Below are 19,059 nucleotides of genomic sequence, written 5' to 3' on the forward strand. Positions count from 1 at the left end.
GCTATTGGTTTAAAATATGATTGCCCACTGAGGGCCAAGCTACAAGTGACAAATGACACTTGAACAGCAAGTGGATCAAGTGGAGCGCAAGTGAACAGGGAGGAATACACTTGCCGTTCAAGTGTCATTTGTCACTTGTAGCTTGGCCCTGAGTCTGTACATGGTTTTCAGCTTGATCGTCTTTATCACAGATTTTCACCATGGGCCAAGCTACACATGACGAATGACACTTGAATGGCAAGTGGATTGAGTGGAGGGCAAGTGAACAGGGAGAAATACACTTGCCATTCAAGTGTCATTCGTCATGTGTAGCTTGGCCCCATGTTTTGCATGCATTTGAAGGCTGATTTTTTAAATGTTTCCCTTATTTTTTCCATGTTTTAAACCCCCACGCATTCATAACATGAAGCTACACTCAAAGTTGTTGCATTTTTTTCAACCCCTCGCCCCACAAAATCTCTAAAACGAAACCTCCACCCGCTGTCTGTCAAAATATAAGCTACTTATTGTGAAAGAAGACAGCCCGTATTTATGCACTGCAAACACAGCAGGATAATTCCAGAAGGGGATTTCTAGGAAGAAGAATTTGGTTGGGGAAAGCCTACTTGTTGCTTGGACAGTCTGCTGTGCATAAAAAAACAATGCCAAAGGTTTAAAGTTAAATGAAGCAGGAGATGAATGATTATTCCTTACTATGGCATTTCCAACAAATTCTGCGATCCATGTTCTGTGAAGTGTAGGAACTGAAAATCAGAAAAGAGCAGAGAAGTCATCCCACCAATGAAGAGGTCACCTGGCTGAAAGAACTCATGAAGGACAGGAAGAAAACCCTTTGTGTGGCACTTCTCTGCTTTACATGCCATGCAAGGCAGAAGCAGTAGCAAAACCAGTAGCCTCAACATCTGGGTGGCAATCCTTGTCTGAATGCAGCCTCTTCTATATCTATAGAATTAGATTAACTTTATCCAACTTTCTCAGATGGTGGTTGGATCTGCCAATCAATACACTTCTGCAGGAGGGATGCAAATACCAGCTTCCTTTGCTTTACTTCTGGCAGGGTCAGAAGGGCAGGACTTAGGATATCAGGAGGTAATGCCAACACTCCATTTTTTAGTCTGGTTTTTAAGAAAGCAGGATGTCAGAGATCAGACGGACATATTTTACTATGCCAAGTCCCTCATTCCATCTCTCAAAAGTGCAAGGGATCGTTTTAATAGAACCTCTTTCATGTTTGCTTATTGACTCTTTTCAGTATTTTCTCAAGAGCTGCTAGAACGCTGGCTAAGCCGATAAATTATAGTGATTTGTATAATTCCAATGGAAGATAATTGTTTCTGTAGAGTTTGGTCTCTAAGAGGCAAGCTTAGTAATAAACATGCTCCCACCTCAAAAAACTGACCACACACATCTCCTTTGTTCCAAAATGGGCCAACCTATCTTCTGCTCTCAGATTTCCATGGTGAACAAACACTAACAGGAAAGTTAGAACTTAAGTTGAAGCTACCCAATTGATGACTGGATGCCATCTTTCATTTATGTGGCATACATTCCTAAGCATGTTTCCTCAGACGTAAGCCCAATGGAATTTAGTGGCTCTAACTTGTTTGTAGGTCAGCTTAGGTTTATAGCTTCGTCCCTTTAAAATATTTATATTCCATTCATACACAACCAGTCTCTATGACTCAACCATCTTCCTAAGAGGAAAACCATTGCCTAGATCCCATTTTATCAAAGGCATGGGGGGCCAAATTCCCAATTGTGTGCCAATCCGGCAATCCGGCAATAGCCACTAGGACAGGTGGCTGTTATTTGCCTCCTCAGAAGGAGGAAGGCAAATGGCACACCCAGCATCCAGGGCCCAGCTTGGGGGTGGAGTCTGTAGCATTAGCAGGCTTCTCCGCCCCCTGCTGCTTCAGTTGCGCCTCGTGCTTGGTTGAAGCAAGACGACTTCCGCCTGCTTCCTTGGCACGAGGGGTGGGAGGGCAACAGTTAGGCTTGCCAGCCCGTTGTCCCAGCAAGCAAGGCTGCGGCTGGCTGGGTTGGGTCAGCAGAGTGCGCCAAAAAATGCACCCGGGGCTCACACCTGGGGCAGCGGGTGACTCGCCCAGGCAGGTCGGGGTGGGGTCCAGGTAGTGACCCCAGGGCCCAACCTGTACCGCTAGTTAGGCCCTTGCCATAGTTGATGTTTAACTGTTGAAATGTTAATAAAGCGGCCCATAATAAAGCAGACCCAAACACTGTGTCTGCTCTTCATTCCGACTGAGGTGGCAATGCATATTAAAACCAAAACACACATGGTCAAGCCTCTGTAGTCTGTAAAAGGTGAATTGAACTCACAAGCAGCTGAGAGAATTCTTTGATCCCTGATCTTTATAAAATAAAAGGATTTTTTTAAAAAGAGAATTATATTTTCCCCATCAACTGCACATAAAAGCACTTAACAACAACAAGAACAACATTCAATTTATATACTGTCCTTCAGGACAACTTAATGCTCGGTCAAAGCGATTTACAAAGTGTGTTATTATTATCTTCACAAAAATCACCCTGTGAGGTGGGTGAGGCTGAGAGAGCTGCGAATGACACAAGGTCACCCAGCTGGCTTCAAGTGGAGGAGTAGGGAATCAAACCTGGTCCTTTTAGAGTCCTCCTGCTCTTAACCACTACACCAAACTGGCTCTCACAGAAAACCCAGCTTCAATTAGCAAAATTGAATTAGAGGAGTTGCAGAATGAAACGTCTTCTCCCCTATACTCTCCCCTATGTGGTTTGTATCCAGACCAGGACTGTACACCTACTCAGTTTATTTCTGTTTTTTATCTGTGTTGTGTCTGTATGCGCCCTTAATGCACCACAGGAGAATCGCTTGTGTGATATGAACATAAAATAAAATTTTCAGGGCATTCTTCCCCTGGAATACAAGAGCCTCATCCAGTGACTGGTCCCTTGCTTAGAAACATTTCACAAGAACATAATATCTTATTGAAATAACATTGAATATCAATTTGCATAGAGATTGGATATGCAAATTGTCCTCACCCAGCCTCCTCTTCACTTGGAGATCAAACACAACTCAATCTTCTCTATTCCCCCTTTATCTCTTCTCTCCAGAAGGGACCATGCACTCCTTGCTGCTGGCCTTTGTGCTATTTGCTGTTCCAAGAGGACATTGTCATTCATCCTGGTTTCTTTTTGGATACTTTTAAGATCCAGGTATTTTTGGATACTTTTAAGATCCAGGTATTTTTATAACTGGCCTTTTCCTTCCTCTTTTCTTGGTGTCCTCCTTTCTTATTGTCCACTCTACGATAATCTTGAGCCAACCTAATGCCATCAGAGACCCTCCAGAGTGCCTGTTCTACTTCTGAATTCTCTCTCACTGCTAATGGGTACAGAGTAAGCTGAGATTGACAGCCTTCAGTGAAAGGCCTGGAGCATCTGTGTCTTGATGACAAGCACTACCTGGACTCTTTGAGAAACCATCTCACCATCTCACCATAAAGTTTATTTGGAGACTACGAAAAAAGCCAGTTGTGCAAATAAATACAACGGGCTCTAGAAAGCTGAGGCTGGAGAGGGCTGGCAGGGGTGTGTCTGGGAAGGGTTGGCAGTCAGGCAGGGGGGTCTGGGAAGGGCAGGCTGGCAGGCAGCGGGTCTGGGAAGGGATAACAGGCAGGAGGGGGCTGGGGAGGGTTGGCAGGTAGGGGGCAAGGGGGTCTGGGGAAAGCTGAAAGGAAGCAGGGGTCTGGGAAGGGGTGGCAGATGGAGGGGCAAGGGGGGCCTGGGAAAGGCTGAGAGGCAGGAGGGGTCTGGGGAGGGTTGGCAGGTAAGGGGCAAGGGGGTTTTGGGGACAGCTGAGAGGCAGCAGGGGTCTGGGAAGGGCTGGCAGGTGGAGGGGCAAGGGAGTCTCGGGAGGGCTGAGAGGCAGGAGGGGTCTGGGGAAGACTGGCATGTAGGGGGGAAAGGGGGTCTGAGGAGAGCTATGAGGCAGGAGGGACCTGGGGACGGTTGGCAGGTAGAGAGCAAGGGGAGTCTGGGGAGAGGTGAGAGGCAGGAGGGGTCTGAGGAGGGATGGCAGTTAGGGGGCAATAGCGGTCCAGGAAAGGCTAATAGGCTGGAGGGATCTGGGGAGGGATGGCAGGTAGGGGGCAAGGGGGGTCTGGGGAGAGGTGAATGGCAGCAGAGATCTGGGAAGGGCTGGCAAGTGGAGGGGCAAGGGGGGTCTGGGGAGGGCTGAGAGGCAGGAGGGGTCTGGGTAGCATTGCCAAGTAGGGGCAAGGGGGTCTGGGGAGGCTTGACACACATGGTGCGACACACCCCACCCTGTGAGCCCGGGCCACGCCTTGGTGGTCTCGGTGGAGCCGGGGTGACAGGGTGGAGTTGCAAAGTGTCTGCCACCCTGTGATCCCTGCTAGAAGGGGGAGCCCCAGCTCAAGCAGGGCTTAGTGGGTTGCAGGCGCATCACTGCCCAGCCCCATCACCCTGGCTCCACTGAGACCCACGCTTCCCTGCTCCAGTGGGGCTCAGAGGGTGGCAGGCGCTTCGCCCCCGCCCTGGCTCCACCGGCATGTGGCACGTGTGTCATTCTCTTCCTCCTCCTGCTGGGTGCAGCTGGGCAAAAGGGCAGGGAGTGAAGTGCCCGCCGCCCTGTGAGTCCCACAGGAGCTGGGCCACATTGCTCCCGTTCCCCAGCTCAGCCAAGAGGGGGGCAGCATGACCCGGCTCCAGTGGGGCTTGTACGGCGTCAGGCACTTCATCCCCCTGCCCCATCGCCCCAGCTCCACAGAGAGTGGTGTGCCCTGGCTGTGCTGAAAGTGGCAGGACTTGGATCTGGCAGGGGTCAGAGGGTGGCGGGCATTTCACCCCCACCAGGACTCCACTGGGGCTTGAAGGCATGCTGCCCTTCTTGTGCCGCCGCAGCCAATGCTGCCACCGCCGCCCACCTCCTCTTCCTCCTCCTCCATGCAGGCACACCAGGATAAATGTGCATCATCTGAAACACGCTAAGAGAATTATGTTATCAGATGAGAAGCATGGAAGCAAGAGACATCCTAATTCCACTCCTACAACAACCATCCTAAGTCCACCCCTACAATCATCCTTCTGTTTGAACACTTGATCATATATCTACCCCAACCATCCTGCAAGCAGCTCAGGGAAGCCACAGCAACGTGCTGTCTTCTCCTTCTCCTTCTCCTTCTCCTTCTCCTTCTCCTTCTCCTTCTCCTTCTCCTTCTCCTTCTCCTTCTCCTTCTCCTTCTCCTTCTCCTTCTCCTTCTCCTTCTCCTTCTCCTTCTCCTGCTTCTGCTGTTGCCGCTTCTGCTTCTTGTCATCATATAGATATGTGGGGATGAGCCTTCAGAACTTAAACAATTAAACAAAGAGAACTTTCACTTCATCCTCAATCTTTTTATTGGTCAGTTTCATTGCAAGATAACAAGAAAATAACTGAGAGGCATACAAGTGTATGTGAACATATGTCCCTCTCCTGGAGAAAGTTTGCTCCAGGCTCAGCTTTTCCACCTACTTTGTCCCACCCCCACCCTCCACCCCTGGATTGCTGACACCTTTCAAAGGAGCTGCAACTGGGAGGTGTGGCCTTTTGCCGGGGGGGGGGGACTTTGTTATTTAATAGCGAATATATTGTTGTATTAAAATGTAATTTTATATTTGTGTTACAGTAGGATTTCATATTTGTTAGCCACTTTGGGTGTTCTTTTGAAATGAAAGGTGAGATATAGGTGAATAAATAAACACAAATATAAAATAAACAGGTCTCTAAGCTGCAACAGAGCGTGCTTCAAAAACTACCTGAGAAACTTTATGGCTAATTTGGATCTCCCAGTTATAGCGGTGACACCAAACTGGTCATGCATATATCCCCGTCACATACCTGCCCATGTTTTGGTGTCGGATTCTTTTCCCCATGATTGAAGTTGAGTCAGGACTTAATGAACAATGAGATTTTCCTGGCCAGTGAAAGAGGTCTATCCAAATGAGGTAGCAGAAACAGCATTTGCCGTTCTGGCTAAATTTAAGTATAATCATTCACAACCTTGTCTTGCTCATGTTTTACTATTTGAAAAGTGTTCTCTGTTGTTGTTTTTTCCCCCTTTGCTCTGCCCTCATCATCCCCTCCCATGTTAGCTGCATAGCTGAAATTTAGGCTTACCAACTAAACGACAAACCTGCCATAATTTAATAAATCTAAGTGTGACATAGGAGAGCACAGCTGCTGTAAGGGCAATTGCAGATGTGACCCCCCACGCCAGGTTTTCTCAAGAGGCAGCAAGGAATTCTACCCAAAGTGCTAGTCTGATTGCTTGACTGATTTACATCTTCATGCCAGGTTAAAGGGCAAACTAGCATTGGCATGATCGAATTTTGCTAGGGTCTGCTAAAAAGAAATCTTGTTTTTGGATAAAAATAGAAAGAAAGTTAAGAGGGAAATATTTACTTAACATCATGGAGGCTGAAAAATATCTATGAAAATGTCAATCAATGTTATTCGCTAAAGAGTGGGGCCAAAGGAGAACTTAAAACGATTTGGTTGCTATGCTCACCTGGCAAAGAACAAGATCAAAGATATTTTGCAGACTGTTGTTCCATGGATCCCGGAGATTAAAATTCTTGGATGCTTTAAGAATTGTGCATGGAGCAAGACACTGAACTGATAAAAATGATAACGATGTTGGTAGCACAGGATTGGTAAAACCAAAAAGTACTAACAATATAGGGGTGTAAATAAGAAACTGGTAGTATTGAGTTGTCTTAAGTTAACTTTTTATTCAGGCTTCAAGAGGGAAGAGGTCTAGGGTGTGGATATGATGGAGAAATTCTTCCAATTCATGAACGTGACTATGGAAAAAAGCCCTTGCCTTAGACAGCGTTGCTCTCATTATTTGGTAATAAACATTTTTAGAACAAATAAAGGATGTAATGAATTAAATAATAGTTTGGGGTTTATGAAGAGAAGATACAGCTGCCTCTCTATTTTCTTCAACAGGTACATGATCCTAACAAGATCTTTCACAGTAGAAATCTATCCACATCAGAGATTTAAAAGGAACCACAAACTTTTTTTGCATGAGAAATGGGTCTAACTGACTCATTGGCTGTAATGACCATAAACTGGAGTAACTCCGACAGTCAGAGAAGAACCCTCTATTTGGATTTGGTGATTAAAATGGATACAAAACTCCATGTATTTTAACACATCACTCATGAAATGAAGTTAAAGAGCATATTTATGGGGAAAGCAAATACATCCCTTTACCCATGCCATTGTGTCTGTCACTAAAAATCACTGGGGCGAGGGATTCACTAAGGAGTCATCCATAACCATGCAAGTACTCATTTTTTTCTGCAGTTGTATTCCTATGAAGATGTTGTATCCTGCTTTTGTTTGGTTCATGCCAAAGAAATGCATGGCATGATACAAGCTCCTTCATGCTCATTCCATGAGAACAAATCCTCGTCATAGAAACCTTATATAATTTATGTTTTATTTTTTGTTAGGAGATCCCTGTTATTCAACTGGGGCCTCAGAAAAATGATGTACAATTTTGGTGAGAAGATGCAAGCCAATAATCCGGCACTAGAGGATACGATAGAGAAGATTTCCACGGCCACCATGTATTTCCCTTTACTGCTTAGGTAGGTGGGGAAAAAAGACACCCAGACACTGCAAAAGATCAGCATGCTGAAGGTGATGTGCTTGGATTCATTAAAAGTGTCTGGCAACTTCCTGGCTTGGAAAGCCACAGTCAGGCTGATGAGGGAGAGAAGTCCCAAGTAGCCAAGGACAATATAAAACATAATGGCAGACCCTTCATGGCATTCTGCTATAATCTCTTCAGGCAATGTTTGTATATCGAAATTTGGGAAAGGAGGAGAGTTTCCAAGCCAGGCTGTACAAATGGCTGCTTGAATAAAAGAGCCACAAAGGACAATGGATTTGGTCAGTTTTTTCCCCATCCATTTCCTCATGCTGGAACCTGGTTTAGTGGCCATGAAAGCTACAACCACAGTGATGGTTTTGGCCAACACACAAGAAACAGCTACTGAGAAAATCATGCCAAAGGCAGATTGTCGGAGGAAGCAGGTTGCTTTGCTTGGCTTCCCGATAAATAGCAAAGCACAGAGGAAGCAGAGCAGAAGACAGGTGAGAAGAGCATAGGTGATATCTCGGTTGTTGGCCTTTACTATAGGTGTATCTTGGTGCTTAATAAAAATTCCCAGCACCAACACAGTGATTAGGGAAAAAGAAATGCCAAGTGAAGCTAAACTGATCCCTAAGGGTTCTTCATAGGACAAAAAAGTGATTGTCTTGGGAATACATTGATCTTGCAGCTTGCTTGGATATTGATCATCTGGACATTGGATACAGTCTTCCAGATCTGGCAGGCAGTAGAGGGAGAGAAAGGAGAGAGAGCAGCCAATAATAATTCATTAGTGATGTAAAATTATTGTGACTGTCTGATATGTGAGCAACACTGGAGATCTCCTTCATTCTAGCTATGGGAACATTCTTTGTGCTGATTATGCAGTTTGGAGAAGGTTATAGCCCTGCTCATGTTACAGGGAAGAAATGTGCATCCTACCTGCGTATTTACACATCTGTTTTTAAGGAAGAGCCAATGCACATGCATTTTAAAAGTAAATCTAGGGACCCATACTTAGATAAATGTGGGGCATGGAATCACCTTGGTCTGATATTTTAGTGGTAATTACATTACTTTTATCTTTGCATATTCTCAACAATTTTAGCACCAGACTCACTCAGTTCCCAGCAGGGGTTTCACATAACTACAGCTGCTTGATATGCATTGCTGAAGCTGTGGTCTGTGATTATGGTTCTCCCCCCTCTCCCCTCAGAGCCCTTTCCTACCTTGGGAACATTTCCTTTCAGGGTGGAGAGTTTTGCATGTGCATATAAGTGCTTGAATTGGGCTGCCAGAGTGGGAAGTGGACACAATTGTTGCTTTCTTTCCCTACCGTGAGCTGAGCTTCATTCACACAAGAGGCCGAAAAGAAAGGGCAATCTTGTTCCCTTCCCTCACCCGACTGCAGCACCCCAATGCTCATGGCTATTAGCATATACAAGCCCCTCCACCCTAGGAATAAGCTTTCCAGGGAACGGAAAGAGGTCATGATGGGGGGAGCTGTGAAGGTCTCGTAGCATAACTATCTTCCAGGAGCAGTTCATGGTATCCATTTTAGCAGCAATAATAAAATAATGAAAACCAGTGGTCATTTTGTAGCAAAAGAGTTGGAGGAACTCATTAGCACAACTCATTAGCATAACTAATTAGCATATGCAACACCCCTTGACATCACCAGTGTGTCATTAGCATAACTGATTAGCATATGTTACACCCCCGACATCACCTATCCTGGCTGTTTTGGACTGAATCTTGACCATTCAGGGCCATAATTGGGCCCAAAATGGCAAAAAGGGGGTGAAAATGGCCAAAAAGGGGCCCAAAATGGTCAAGATCAGGCTGCTGCTGAGCAGGAGAGTGATCCACCACCTGTCAGAGGCCCGATCTGGGTCATTTCGGTCCCAATACAGGCCAAAATGGGCCCAAAATGGCTGCAAATCAGGTGGGCGTGGCCACCTGTCATGTGACCTCTTTGGGGAACTGCCAGAACTGCATTCCTGCACATTCCCCCTCAAAATGAGCCCTAAAAAAAACCCATAACCTAGTCATAACTTAGTAACCACAATAATAAACCAGTGAAACTAAGAGACGATAATAATCATGGTATTGAAGATGATGTGATAGTTCCTGTTTACTCTTATCTTCAAAATAAACAAATAGAATCGGCTAATAAAATTACAATCTTCCCAGGATCTCCATAGGCACAGAGGTCAGACAAAATCCCAGAAAGAAATTTAGTCCTGGGATGGGCATACAACGGGCAGTTAAGAATGGAATGCTCTAAGGGCCAAGCTACACATGACGAATGACACTTGAACAGCAAGTGTATTTCTCCCTGTTCACTTGCCCTCCACTCAATCCACTTGCCGTTCAAGTGTCATTCGTCATGTGTAGCTTGGCCCTGTGTCCTCAATTGCGAGTGTTCCAAAGGGACAATAACTCTGATCCTTGGATATTTTACTGTAGTGACCTGCTAAAATGGTGGTAGGCATTGATTCAAAGCAAAGGGAAATAAAGGCTGCTTTAAGATTGAAGCTTACAATACTGACTAGGTAAGAAGATCTAAAATGATTAACCTTAAACCATTTAAACCAGAAGGCTGTCTGTAAATTAAAGATTGCCTGTCTATCTATCAGGAAAGTCACACAAACCAAATTTATTTACTCTCTCCAGTTTTTGGCATTCTTATCATTGAGTAATTTCTGTAGTAAATCATTAGATTGGATGGCCTGCCAAAAGTTTCAAGAATTTTTCATTGATAAGGAGATCATTTAATAGCTGCTGCTAGTCCCAGCTTTCCGATCACACATTGTGATCTGACACATTCAGATCACACACTCTTCGGTTTTCTCCCCCTTTTAGTCCCTCCCTTTGGTAGCACCAACTGTCAGCTCAACACTCCAACACCAACTGCCATTTCAGGCTAGTCACAGAAGAGGGGAATGGACACGTCAATCATCCTCCCGTCTTTACTGCTGTTTCAGTACCCAGTGATCCCAGCATTATAAGCTGAGTCCCTCACAGCATGCATCGACAATGTGCCATTAGTCATTCACATTTGAGTGGGGTGGAGACTGCAGATTTGTTCCACTAACAGTGATACCCCCAGTAAAAGCAGGCATTTCCTCCTGCAAGAAGCTGAAGTCTCTTATGGCAAGGAAATGCTCACTATGTTCTTGGATACAGCAACTCTCAATGCAATCGGCCTACATGACCATTCAATCTACTGTTTACTAAGTGGTTACAATTAAAATCTTATTAGGGAAATGCTAATACCCAGGGCTTTTTTTCAGGGAAAAGAGGTGGTGGAACTCAGTGGGTTGCCCTTGGAGAAAACATGGAGGGCAATCTAAACTCCCCTCTGTCTGGAGATCAGGGGGTGGGGCCACCAGCCCTGTGACCATTTCCTAGAGGTTCCGGAACTCCGTTCCCCTGCGTTCCCCCTGAAAAAAGTCATGCTAATAGCTATTAAACATAAATAGTGGGGAAATAGTAGGCTGTATCATGTACCTGACTGGTTTGAAATCTTCCCTTCTGGGCATGGAGCACAATTATAGCAGCAAAATTTCTCTCCTTCCTTCTTTTTCTTGTGATAGCCAGGGTGACAATGTTCATTACACAGAGAAAGAGGTGGCGTCTAAAAATGAAAATGAAATGCAATTTTTGAGTTGAGATGTACTCCTTAGATATCTTTGAAGGCTTCTGCTGTTTATTCGTGAATGTAGCTAAATTTCTAATCGCTTCCAAAGAGATGATATTGAATGCAAAGGAGCAAAACACAAATATTGTATCATTTTTATGGTTATTTAACAGATGCACACAAATGCGCAACAAGAAAAATAAGATGAAAGACAAGCAATTCTACTCTTGAAAAGAACATCATGTCACAATGTGTTTATGAGACGTGTAAATACATGTTTGTCCCCCTATTCGGAATGAACAGATGCACACAAGGCTTGGGCAAAACAGGGCCTTTTATTGACCAAATAAATAATAGCTTATAATAGGAAGTTTTCCACATCACTGAGTGTATTAGACGTGAATGTATGCAACACAATATGGAGACAATTGATAGACCCTGAGGAAGTCCTTACGGACGAAGAGCTATATAGAGATCTGCTGGCTATAGTTCTGGACGCAATTGGGCTCTCCAACTCCATCCCTGATCGCACAAGGGATTTTTCAAGTAAAGAAAGAAGACACATTAATTGGAATTTAAGCACTCCTTTATTTCAGGACTTACCTGTTGCATTTGTTGCTGCTATTCCTTGGGGCTCCCCTGGAGGGGGGCTTCTGTATAAAAAACTACTTGCTAAAAAAATTTGAGAATTAGTCTGTAATTGTTAGATAAAAATATTGTGGAAAATGATAAGATTGTATGCTATGTTATGTTATGAGAAACTATGACCAAATAAAAGAGCAGCAATCCAATCAAGAACTCGCTTGGCACCTAACCAGGAACATTTGATCAAGGTAAACTTCCTGGTGATCATGTCTGAGTCACTCACCATTCTCAGCATTCTTGGGATAGTGCAGAAAAATCAGAAGCCATTTTATTATTTATTATTAGCTAAATAGCATTTTATTATTTATCAGCTAAATAAATTATTTATTAGCTAAATAAATAAATAAAGTGAGTGAACAGGCAGGTGAAATTTGAATTTTATTCATGTATGTATTCCTGCATATATGTGTATATATGTTATTTATAGTCTGTCTCTACTCAGAAAAAAAACATTCTACTAGGACGTGCTGATCATAGCAGATAGCATTTTTCCCCATTTGTTGAGTTCAATTTGAGGAGTAGAAATTAACCTTTACAACTCAACCCAGTGCCTCATTTGAAACAATGGGAACAGCCAACTAGTAGACAGTTGGAATAATTGAAAAAAAGGTCATCTTATTCTCCCCAAACCTCTCAAATCATTAAAACAAAGGAAATGGCACCTCCCAAATCAACCACAGAAGAAAAGAGTTCCTTACAGGAACACCTTGAAATCCATACCTGGTTAAAGCTTTCCTGCCACACTAACAGATTTTCATGAATGAAGAACTGTTTCCCTTCCAGAATGCTAGGATCCAACCTTCCGACTTCCACTCTGATAAAGGACTTATTTGGGAACGTGACCAGGTTCATTATATCAAATCCAGTCCCAATTTCCTTATTGCCATTGAAGGACACGGTTTCTCCAGCGGAGTTGTTAAATGAAACATCTTGAAGAAATGCATGAAGCTAAGTGAAAGAAAGACAAGTTGTTTCCTGGTGAGAGCTCTTAGGCTGCAAGGCCACACAGTTGAAAACAGAATCCTATCTGTGTTCGAACAGCACAGCTTTATTTTTTTGCTTGGAGACAAAGGAAAACAAGTGAGAGAGGGAATATAGGATGGAAGGTAGGAGGAAGACCGGCTCAGGACAGGTTTCTACGGCACAGGACTGCCAGGTTTCCTGCTATGGTGGGAGACCTCCCACTAGTAACGTTTTCTTCCTGCCACTGTTCAATTGGTCAATGAAATGGGGGGGGGGAAGAAAAAATCCCACGAGGGGTTGAAACGAACAATGCTCCAAGACAACAATGCTTATGAAATTAACTCACTCAGAATGACCTTAAGCTCTTGAATCAATTTCATTAAAGTCTATAAAACAAACTTTCAATGCTCCAAAAATTTGAAGTATGCAAAATAAACTTACAATAGGCAACGCCTTACAGCATATACTTCATGGGGGAATACAAATGTAAATTCCATTAGGCAACGCCTCACAACATTCAGGCTAAATGGTTTTACACCGTTATATACAAACAGGCAACCCTATTATACAGTATGTAATACAAGCTAACTATATACAATTGTAATCCATATAAACTACGTGGCAGTCCAATGAGTGACAATAGTGACGCGTTGGAGAGAGGAGGAGGGGCTAGGCCACCCTAGTGTCGTCAGACATCTAAACACGCCCAATCTGGGGCCGGCTGAAGCACAGATTTCGTCCCACGCCTCGTCAGGAGCATGTGCGTTGCGTTGTCTTATCCTTCACGTTCGCGACTGTGTAGTTCTTGCATCTACAAAATAAATACACCGGTTCAATCAAACAGTATTCGTAGCCTGCGTATTCACAGTATTTTCCCTGTGCTAATAGCAAACGGCGGCAGTAAATTCCTTGGGCGTGCTAAGGAATTTACTGCCGCCGTTTGCTATTAGTACGGGGAAAATACTGTGAATACGCAGGCTACGAATACTGTTTGATTGAACAGGTGTATTTATTTTGTAGATGCAAGAACTACACAGTCGCGAACGTGGAGGATAAGACAACACAACACTACCTTCATTTTTTTTTTCAGTGATTTGTTTAGGACTCAGTTAGTGTAGTTAGATAATCATGGTGTTGTTTGTTTTCTAGTTAAGTTTCTTTAAGGGAACTGATCTGTGAAATCCGAAGAATACTTGCTATTCTGAGAGATTTCCACCCCACTGGGAGATTGGCAGCCTTAGATGTACTGGGCATGTTGCCAATTGGTCTCTCCTCCTTTACTTGATCTTGTGGGCCCTCCATGATGTGATGAGGGAACTGAGGTAGAGGGGGACACAGTGACACCCATTTTCAGGGTCATTTTGTCTTCCCAGTCCATCTCACCAATAGCCTCATGGGTCTCCCACTGAGTGCATCAATAGTAATTGGCAGTTCACGTCGGACGTGCAAATGCTGCTCTTGCCTTAAAATATTGCCACAGATCATGTCATAAAAAGGGAAACATAGGACAAAAAGATTGGAGGGCTGCTGTAGCATAGTGGTTAACTAGTTCAGCTGCAAATCAGTACTCTTCTGGTTCGAATCCCACTACTACCATGAACTCAGTAGGTGGGCCTTGGGTAAGCCACTTCTCTCAGCCCCAGCTCCCCAGCTGTATTGTGGGAATAATAACTACACTAATTTGTTCACTATTCTGGGTGATGTTCTATTCTGTCTAGAAGTGCAGTTGTTATTTGTTGTTGTTGTTGTTGTTGTCACATTATCTGAGATCTGCATAAATTAATGGTGCCACAGAGAAAAGGGCTAAGGTGCAACCGATGACATTTTGAGAACTTTGTCTTGAGATTCTGAAACACTATTCCTTATTGACCCATTTCTGAATAATTTCTCCTAGCTGCAGGCTGAAAGTGCAGTCGTTTTGCAATACTAAAAGACTGAAAATGCACAGCTTACTCATTCTTCAGCATCCATCTAGAAGAGGAAATGTGATCCCCCCTCCCCAAATGTGTCAATTAAATACTGTGGAGAAACGCCATTCCATTTGTGGAGTTAACTTTCTATGGGCTGCAGTAGAATGTGATTGGAGGGAAAGCGAGTCACTGGCTGGTGAGGAGTTGGAAGTTGACAGTTCGTGGCTGGAGTTGAGAGAGATGGCTCTGAGGGCCAAGCTACACATGACGAATGACACTTGAACGGCAAGTGTATTTCTCCCTGTTCACTTGCCCTCCACTCAATCCACTTGCCGTTCAAGTGTCATTCGTCATGTGTAGCTTGGCCCTCAGAGGAGAGGTAGGTCTAATGTAACCCCAGGTATCAAAGTATCGTGCCTGCCCTACACAACATTTAATTAGGGTGTGAATGTAGAGAAGCAGAGGGAGGGAGAGTAGGGGTTTCTTTTTACGTGGTATTATTCCTTCCATTCTCTGTATATTTACCTGTGTATAGTTAGAAGTTAAATAAACAACTTTTGGAATTTACAAAGGAAGAAAGCTCTTCTGTTCCATATAGTCCCCCAGCCGCTTGGGCCCACTAGCAGAGGAGGGAGATCAGGAGGCTGTCCCGCCTAACTAGGACCCCATACAGGGACAGTGGTGGCAGCAATTACCTGGAGACAGGAAAGGGAGACCGCCCCTTCAGGTGCCTGGCCAGAGGAGAAAAGGGAGGGGTAGGCGAAGCGGGGTCTACCAGTGGGAGGAAAGGCCCCATATTTGCCACAAAAATAAATGGAACAAAACCCCATTTCCCCAGTAATAAACAGAGGGGAAAATTAGAGGTTGTGTCACCTTCCTTTCATATGTTCACAACAATAAAAAAAACCATTTCATCAGTGGAAGATTACCTGCCAAGGATGGACTTCTTGAAGTTGAAAACTTTCACTACCATCTCTTCTTCTATGATTAGGCCTGGATGTGGACATGGCATGCAAAGCACGTGCCACAGCATGAACAGCATTATAGATACTGTAGCTGTGACCAGTCAGGTGCATTTCAAAAACAGATCCAGGAAGACTCTCCAGCCTCTCCTCCCCAGTACATGTGGACTCTATTTCCATTGACTCCTGAGGATTTGGAAATGTGCAGGCAAAGGCTTGTTCCCAGAAGTCCTTGAGAAAATCATCTCCTGTTGTCCAATTAGGTTTTATCATATGCAGAAATTTTTGGAAGTCGGGAACCTTACGGGTGTGAGCACTGAAAGAGATGGCACCATGGAAGATGTTGAAATTCCAGGACCTTTGAATCCCAGATAACGCAAAATCAACTTGAGCTGTCAAAATCCATACCTTTCTAAACATTATATTGTCTTCATACATTGGATCATCCAAAAATATCTTAAAGTTCAATGATATCATGGTCAAAGACCCTCCATAGAGAATAAATGCATTTGCTCTGCTGTCTATAAAAGCTTGATGGACATTTGAGACTAAAGCATTAATGTCACCTAAGTTGTCCCATTTGCCTTGGTGTGGGATTCTTCCTATGGAGGCCAGACAGATTCCATTTTGAGCAAGCAGTGGCTCCAGAGTCTTCAAGAAATGTAGCCCACTCTCATCATCTCCAGTAAGAAGACCAATCCACATCCACTGGAAATGAAGAAGCAATTGGACAATCCCTGTATACAGATGGGCTTCATTTGGCACCATGCGATAAAAGGTAGGAAGCTGTGTTGTATCCTTCTCCTCAGGGGCATAGGAGCCATATGTCATCTTTAAAAAATACAGAGATTTTTGGGATCAAATAGGAGATACATTATTTATATGCATGGACATGCATGTGCAATTTTATTTTTATTTGGATTAGTGATTAAAAGCTGCAGGACTCTTAAGTGGAGAGCCAGGTTTGATTCCCCACTCCTCTGCTTGAAGCCAGCTGGGTGCCCTTGGGTAGGTCACAGCTTCTTGGAGCTCTCTCAGCCCCACCCACCTCACAGGTGATTGTCATGAGGATAATAATGACATACTTTGTAAACTGCTCTAAGTTGGTGTTACGTTGTCCTGAAGGGCAGAATATAAATCAAATGTTAAAATGTTGTTTTATTTATATTCTGCCTTTCTCACTGAGATCCAAGTTCGATTACACAATGCAGATGAAAATGCAGCACTAGGCATTCACTGAGTTAAGTGCAATAATGAACAACAGTGTGGACATTCAGTGAAAAAAAGATACAATATGGAGTTGGCTGCAGACTATTTGAAAAACAAACATAAAGCCAAGCACAGAGATGCAACCTTTCTGAAACAGCATGACTAATTTTGACGGATCATTTAGCAGTGTGGAAAGCTCCCCACTAGGTGTATGTCTATATGAAAATATATTTAGGGAAACTGCAGGTTGGCAGAGTATTAAAGTCTTGTACTCTTGTGTCTACTTACTGTCAAGTTGTGATAGAACTTCCTGGAAAGGCTCGTTGGCAAGATATATTAAAAATCCCTACACTGTTGGACTTTCTTCTCTTCTTGTCCTGTATGAAGCATCTCCTCTTTGCAATTTGTTCTTTAAATAGACAAAGAGTTTATTTTCTGTCAATCCTAACTCTCTTTCTTCCAAACCCCAGCATAATTATCCATTCTTCTCTGTACTGGTCCTACCTGTGGAATTTTATAGAGTACTAAAACGTCTGCCATATGGACGGAGACATCAGCGTCAAGTCCCCCAGTGACAGCGATCACATTGGTCCGACTGCCACATTTGTAATTAGGCAAAAATCCATGTGAATGGAAGAGCAGGTCCAGAACGGAATGATAAGTCATCTTTGAATCATAGTAGCTATCATAGATGTTGAACCCAAGAGTGAGATTGGCCAGGATTTTAGGATTTTCATTAATCTCATTTACAGCAAATGCCAGGGCCAGGACATGCTGATAGAACTTCATCACCATTCTGTAAAGACAGTTAGGGTGTCATACATATGTTGTTTTCTCTTCTTTTAGCATGCATCTAATGTTAAGCCAGTTTCTTACAAATAAAATTACTTCTTCTCTACATATCATTTTTTCCCAAAAGCAACAAAGTCCGTTTCCACACTACTCACCTTCATTTGGAACACTGTGGAATGTTGTGAAAAAAACACGGAAGATAGTGCTTTGTCACATGAGTTTTTCGCGATGTCGCACAAAACTCGCTCAAGAATACGCCATCTTCTGTGTTTTTTTCACCATGTTCCACAGGATTCCAAATGAAGGTAAGTAGTATGGAAACGGCCAAATTTTTCGGTTTTGGGATGGAAACCCATGGGTACTGTATACAAAGCATAATTTATTCAACGAGTTTAAAGAATGTACTAAATGAGACAACAAAAGCAATTCTAAGGCAGCTGGAGGTTGGTATACTGATTCTTTCTTTAAACAGACACTTCTATAAATAATTATTACATTTATGATGTGGCAGGTGGGAAAAATACTTACTGAGGAACCTCAAAGAATTCTTCTGAAGAAGGACGTGCATTAAAAGAAAATGAATTAAGATCATTAAAAAATTGGGAAGCAATCGCACCGACAAGGAGGTCCCCTGCCTGGAACCATACATGAGGAATGGGGAGGGCTTCATTCCTAATGCACTTGATGGTGTGTCCTTTGGATACCATGGGAGGCAACAGAAACAACCACACCATCCATACAGAAAAGGATCTCTTCTTTTCCCCTCCCATCCACAGCACAACAGGATCTCGTGAAGGGTAGCTGCAAATGTTGCTAATACACAGTGCCCACTTTCTCAGTGCAAAGAGGGAGGAATCAAGCCGGCAGTGCCTTGCCAAGCTTCTTCTCTCAGGAATCAGTGGAAAGGAGGGTTTACCCATAACCACATTCTGTCTTGTTTATTGAATATTGTCTCGTCTCTTACTGGAGCTTTGATCACAGGAATAAATTATAGTGGTGTGACTAATTGCAGGGGGGGATAATCACTTTGAGGTATTTTAGACTTTTAATGGTGCCATATTTAAGGAACTCTTTTTTTCAGATGTCCACTAGTCCCCTGTGTTCTGTATCGGGTAAACAAGTGGAATGATGTGACGACACCTCCATCTCCAGACCTATCAACCATGTAATTAAATATCACACCCTACAAACTTTTATTTCTACATTAATTTTATTTTTTTTAAAAAATGAGTCTCTGGGGACCTATTTCCCCTTTCTCTCTTCCCTCAAGAAGG

General features: G+C 43.6%; 1 protein-coding gene across 1 annotated transcript; it reads right to left on the reverse strand.

The window, feature by feature from the left end:
- Window positions 1–7,497: 7,497 nt before the first annotated feature.
- Window positions 7,498–17,788, reverse strand: LOC129339917 (vomeronasal type-2 receptor 26-like). Its single transcript, XM_054994485.1, has 3 exons — window positions 17,498–17,788; window positions 11,175–11,301; window positions 7,498–8,399 (listed from the first exon to the last, which is right to left on the reverse strand). Exons 1-3 carry the CDS (start codon window positions 17,786–17,788, stop codon window positions 7,498–7,500), a joined length of 1,320 nt encoding a protein of 439 aa, XP_054850460.1.
- Between the last annotated feature and the right edge of the window lie 1,271 nt (window positions 17,789–19,059).

Source organism: Eublepharis macularius, chromosome 12 (assembly GCF_028583425.1).
Source record: "Eublepharis macularius isolate TG4126 chromosome 12, MPM_Emac_v1.0, whole genome shotgun sequence".
Classification (NCBI taxonomy): Eukaryota; Metazoa; Chordata; class Lepidosauria; order Squamata; family Eublepharidae; genus Eublepharis; species Eublepharis macularius.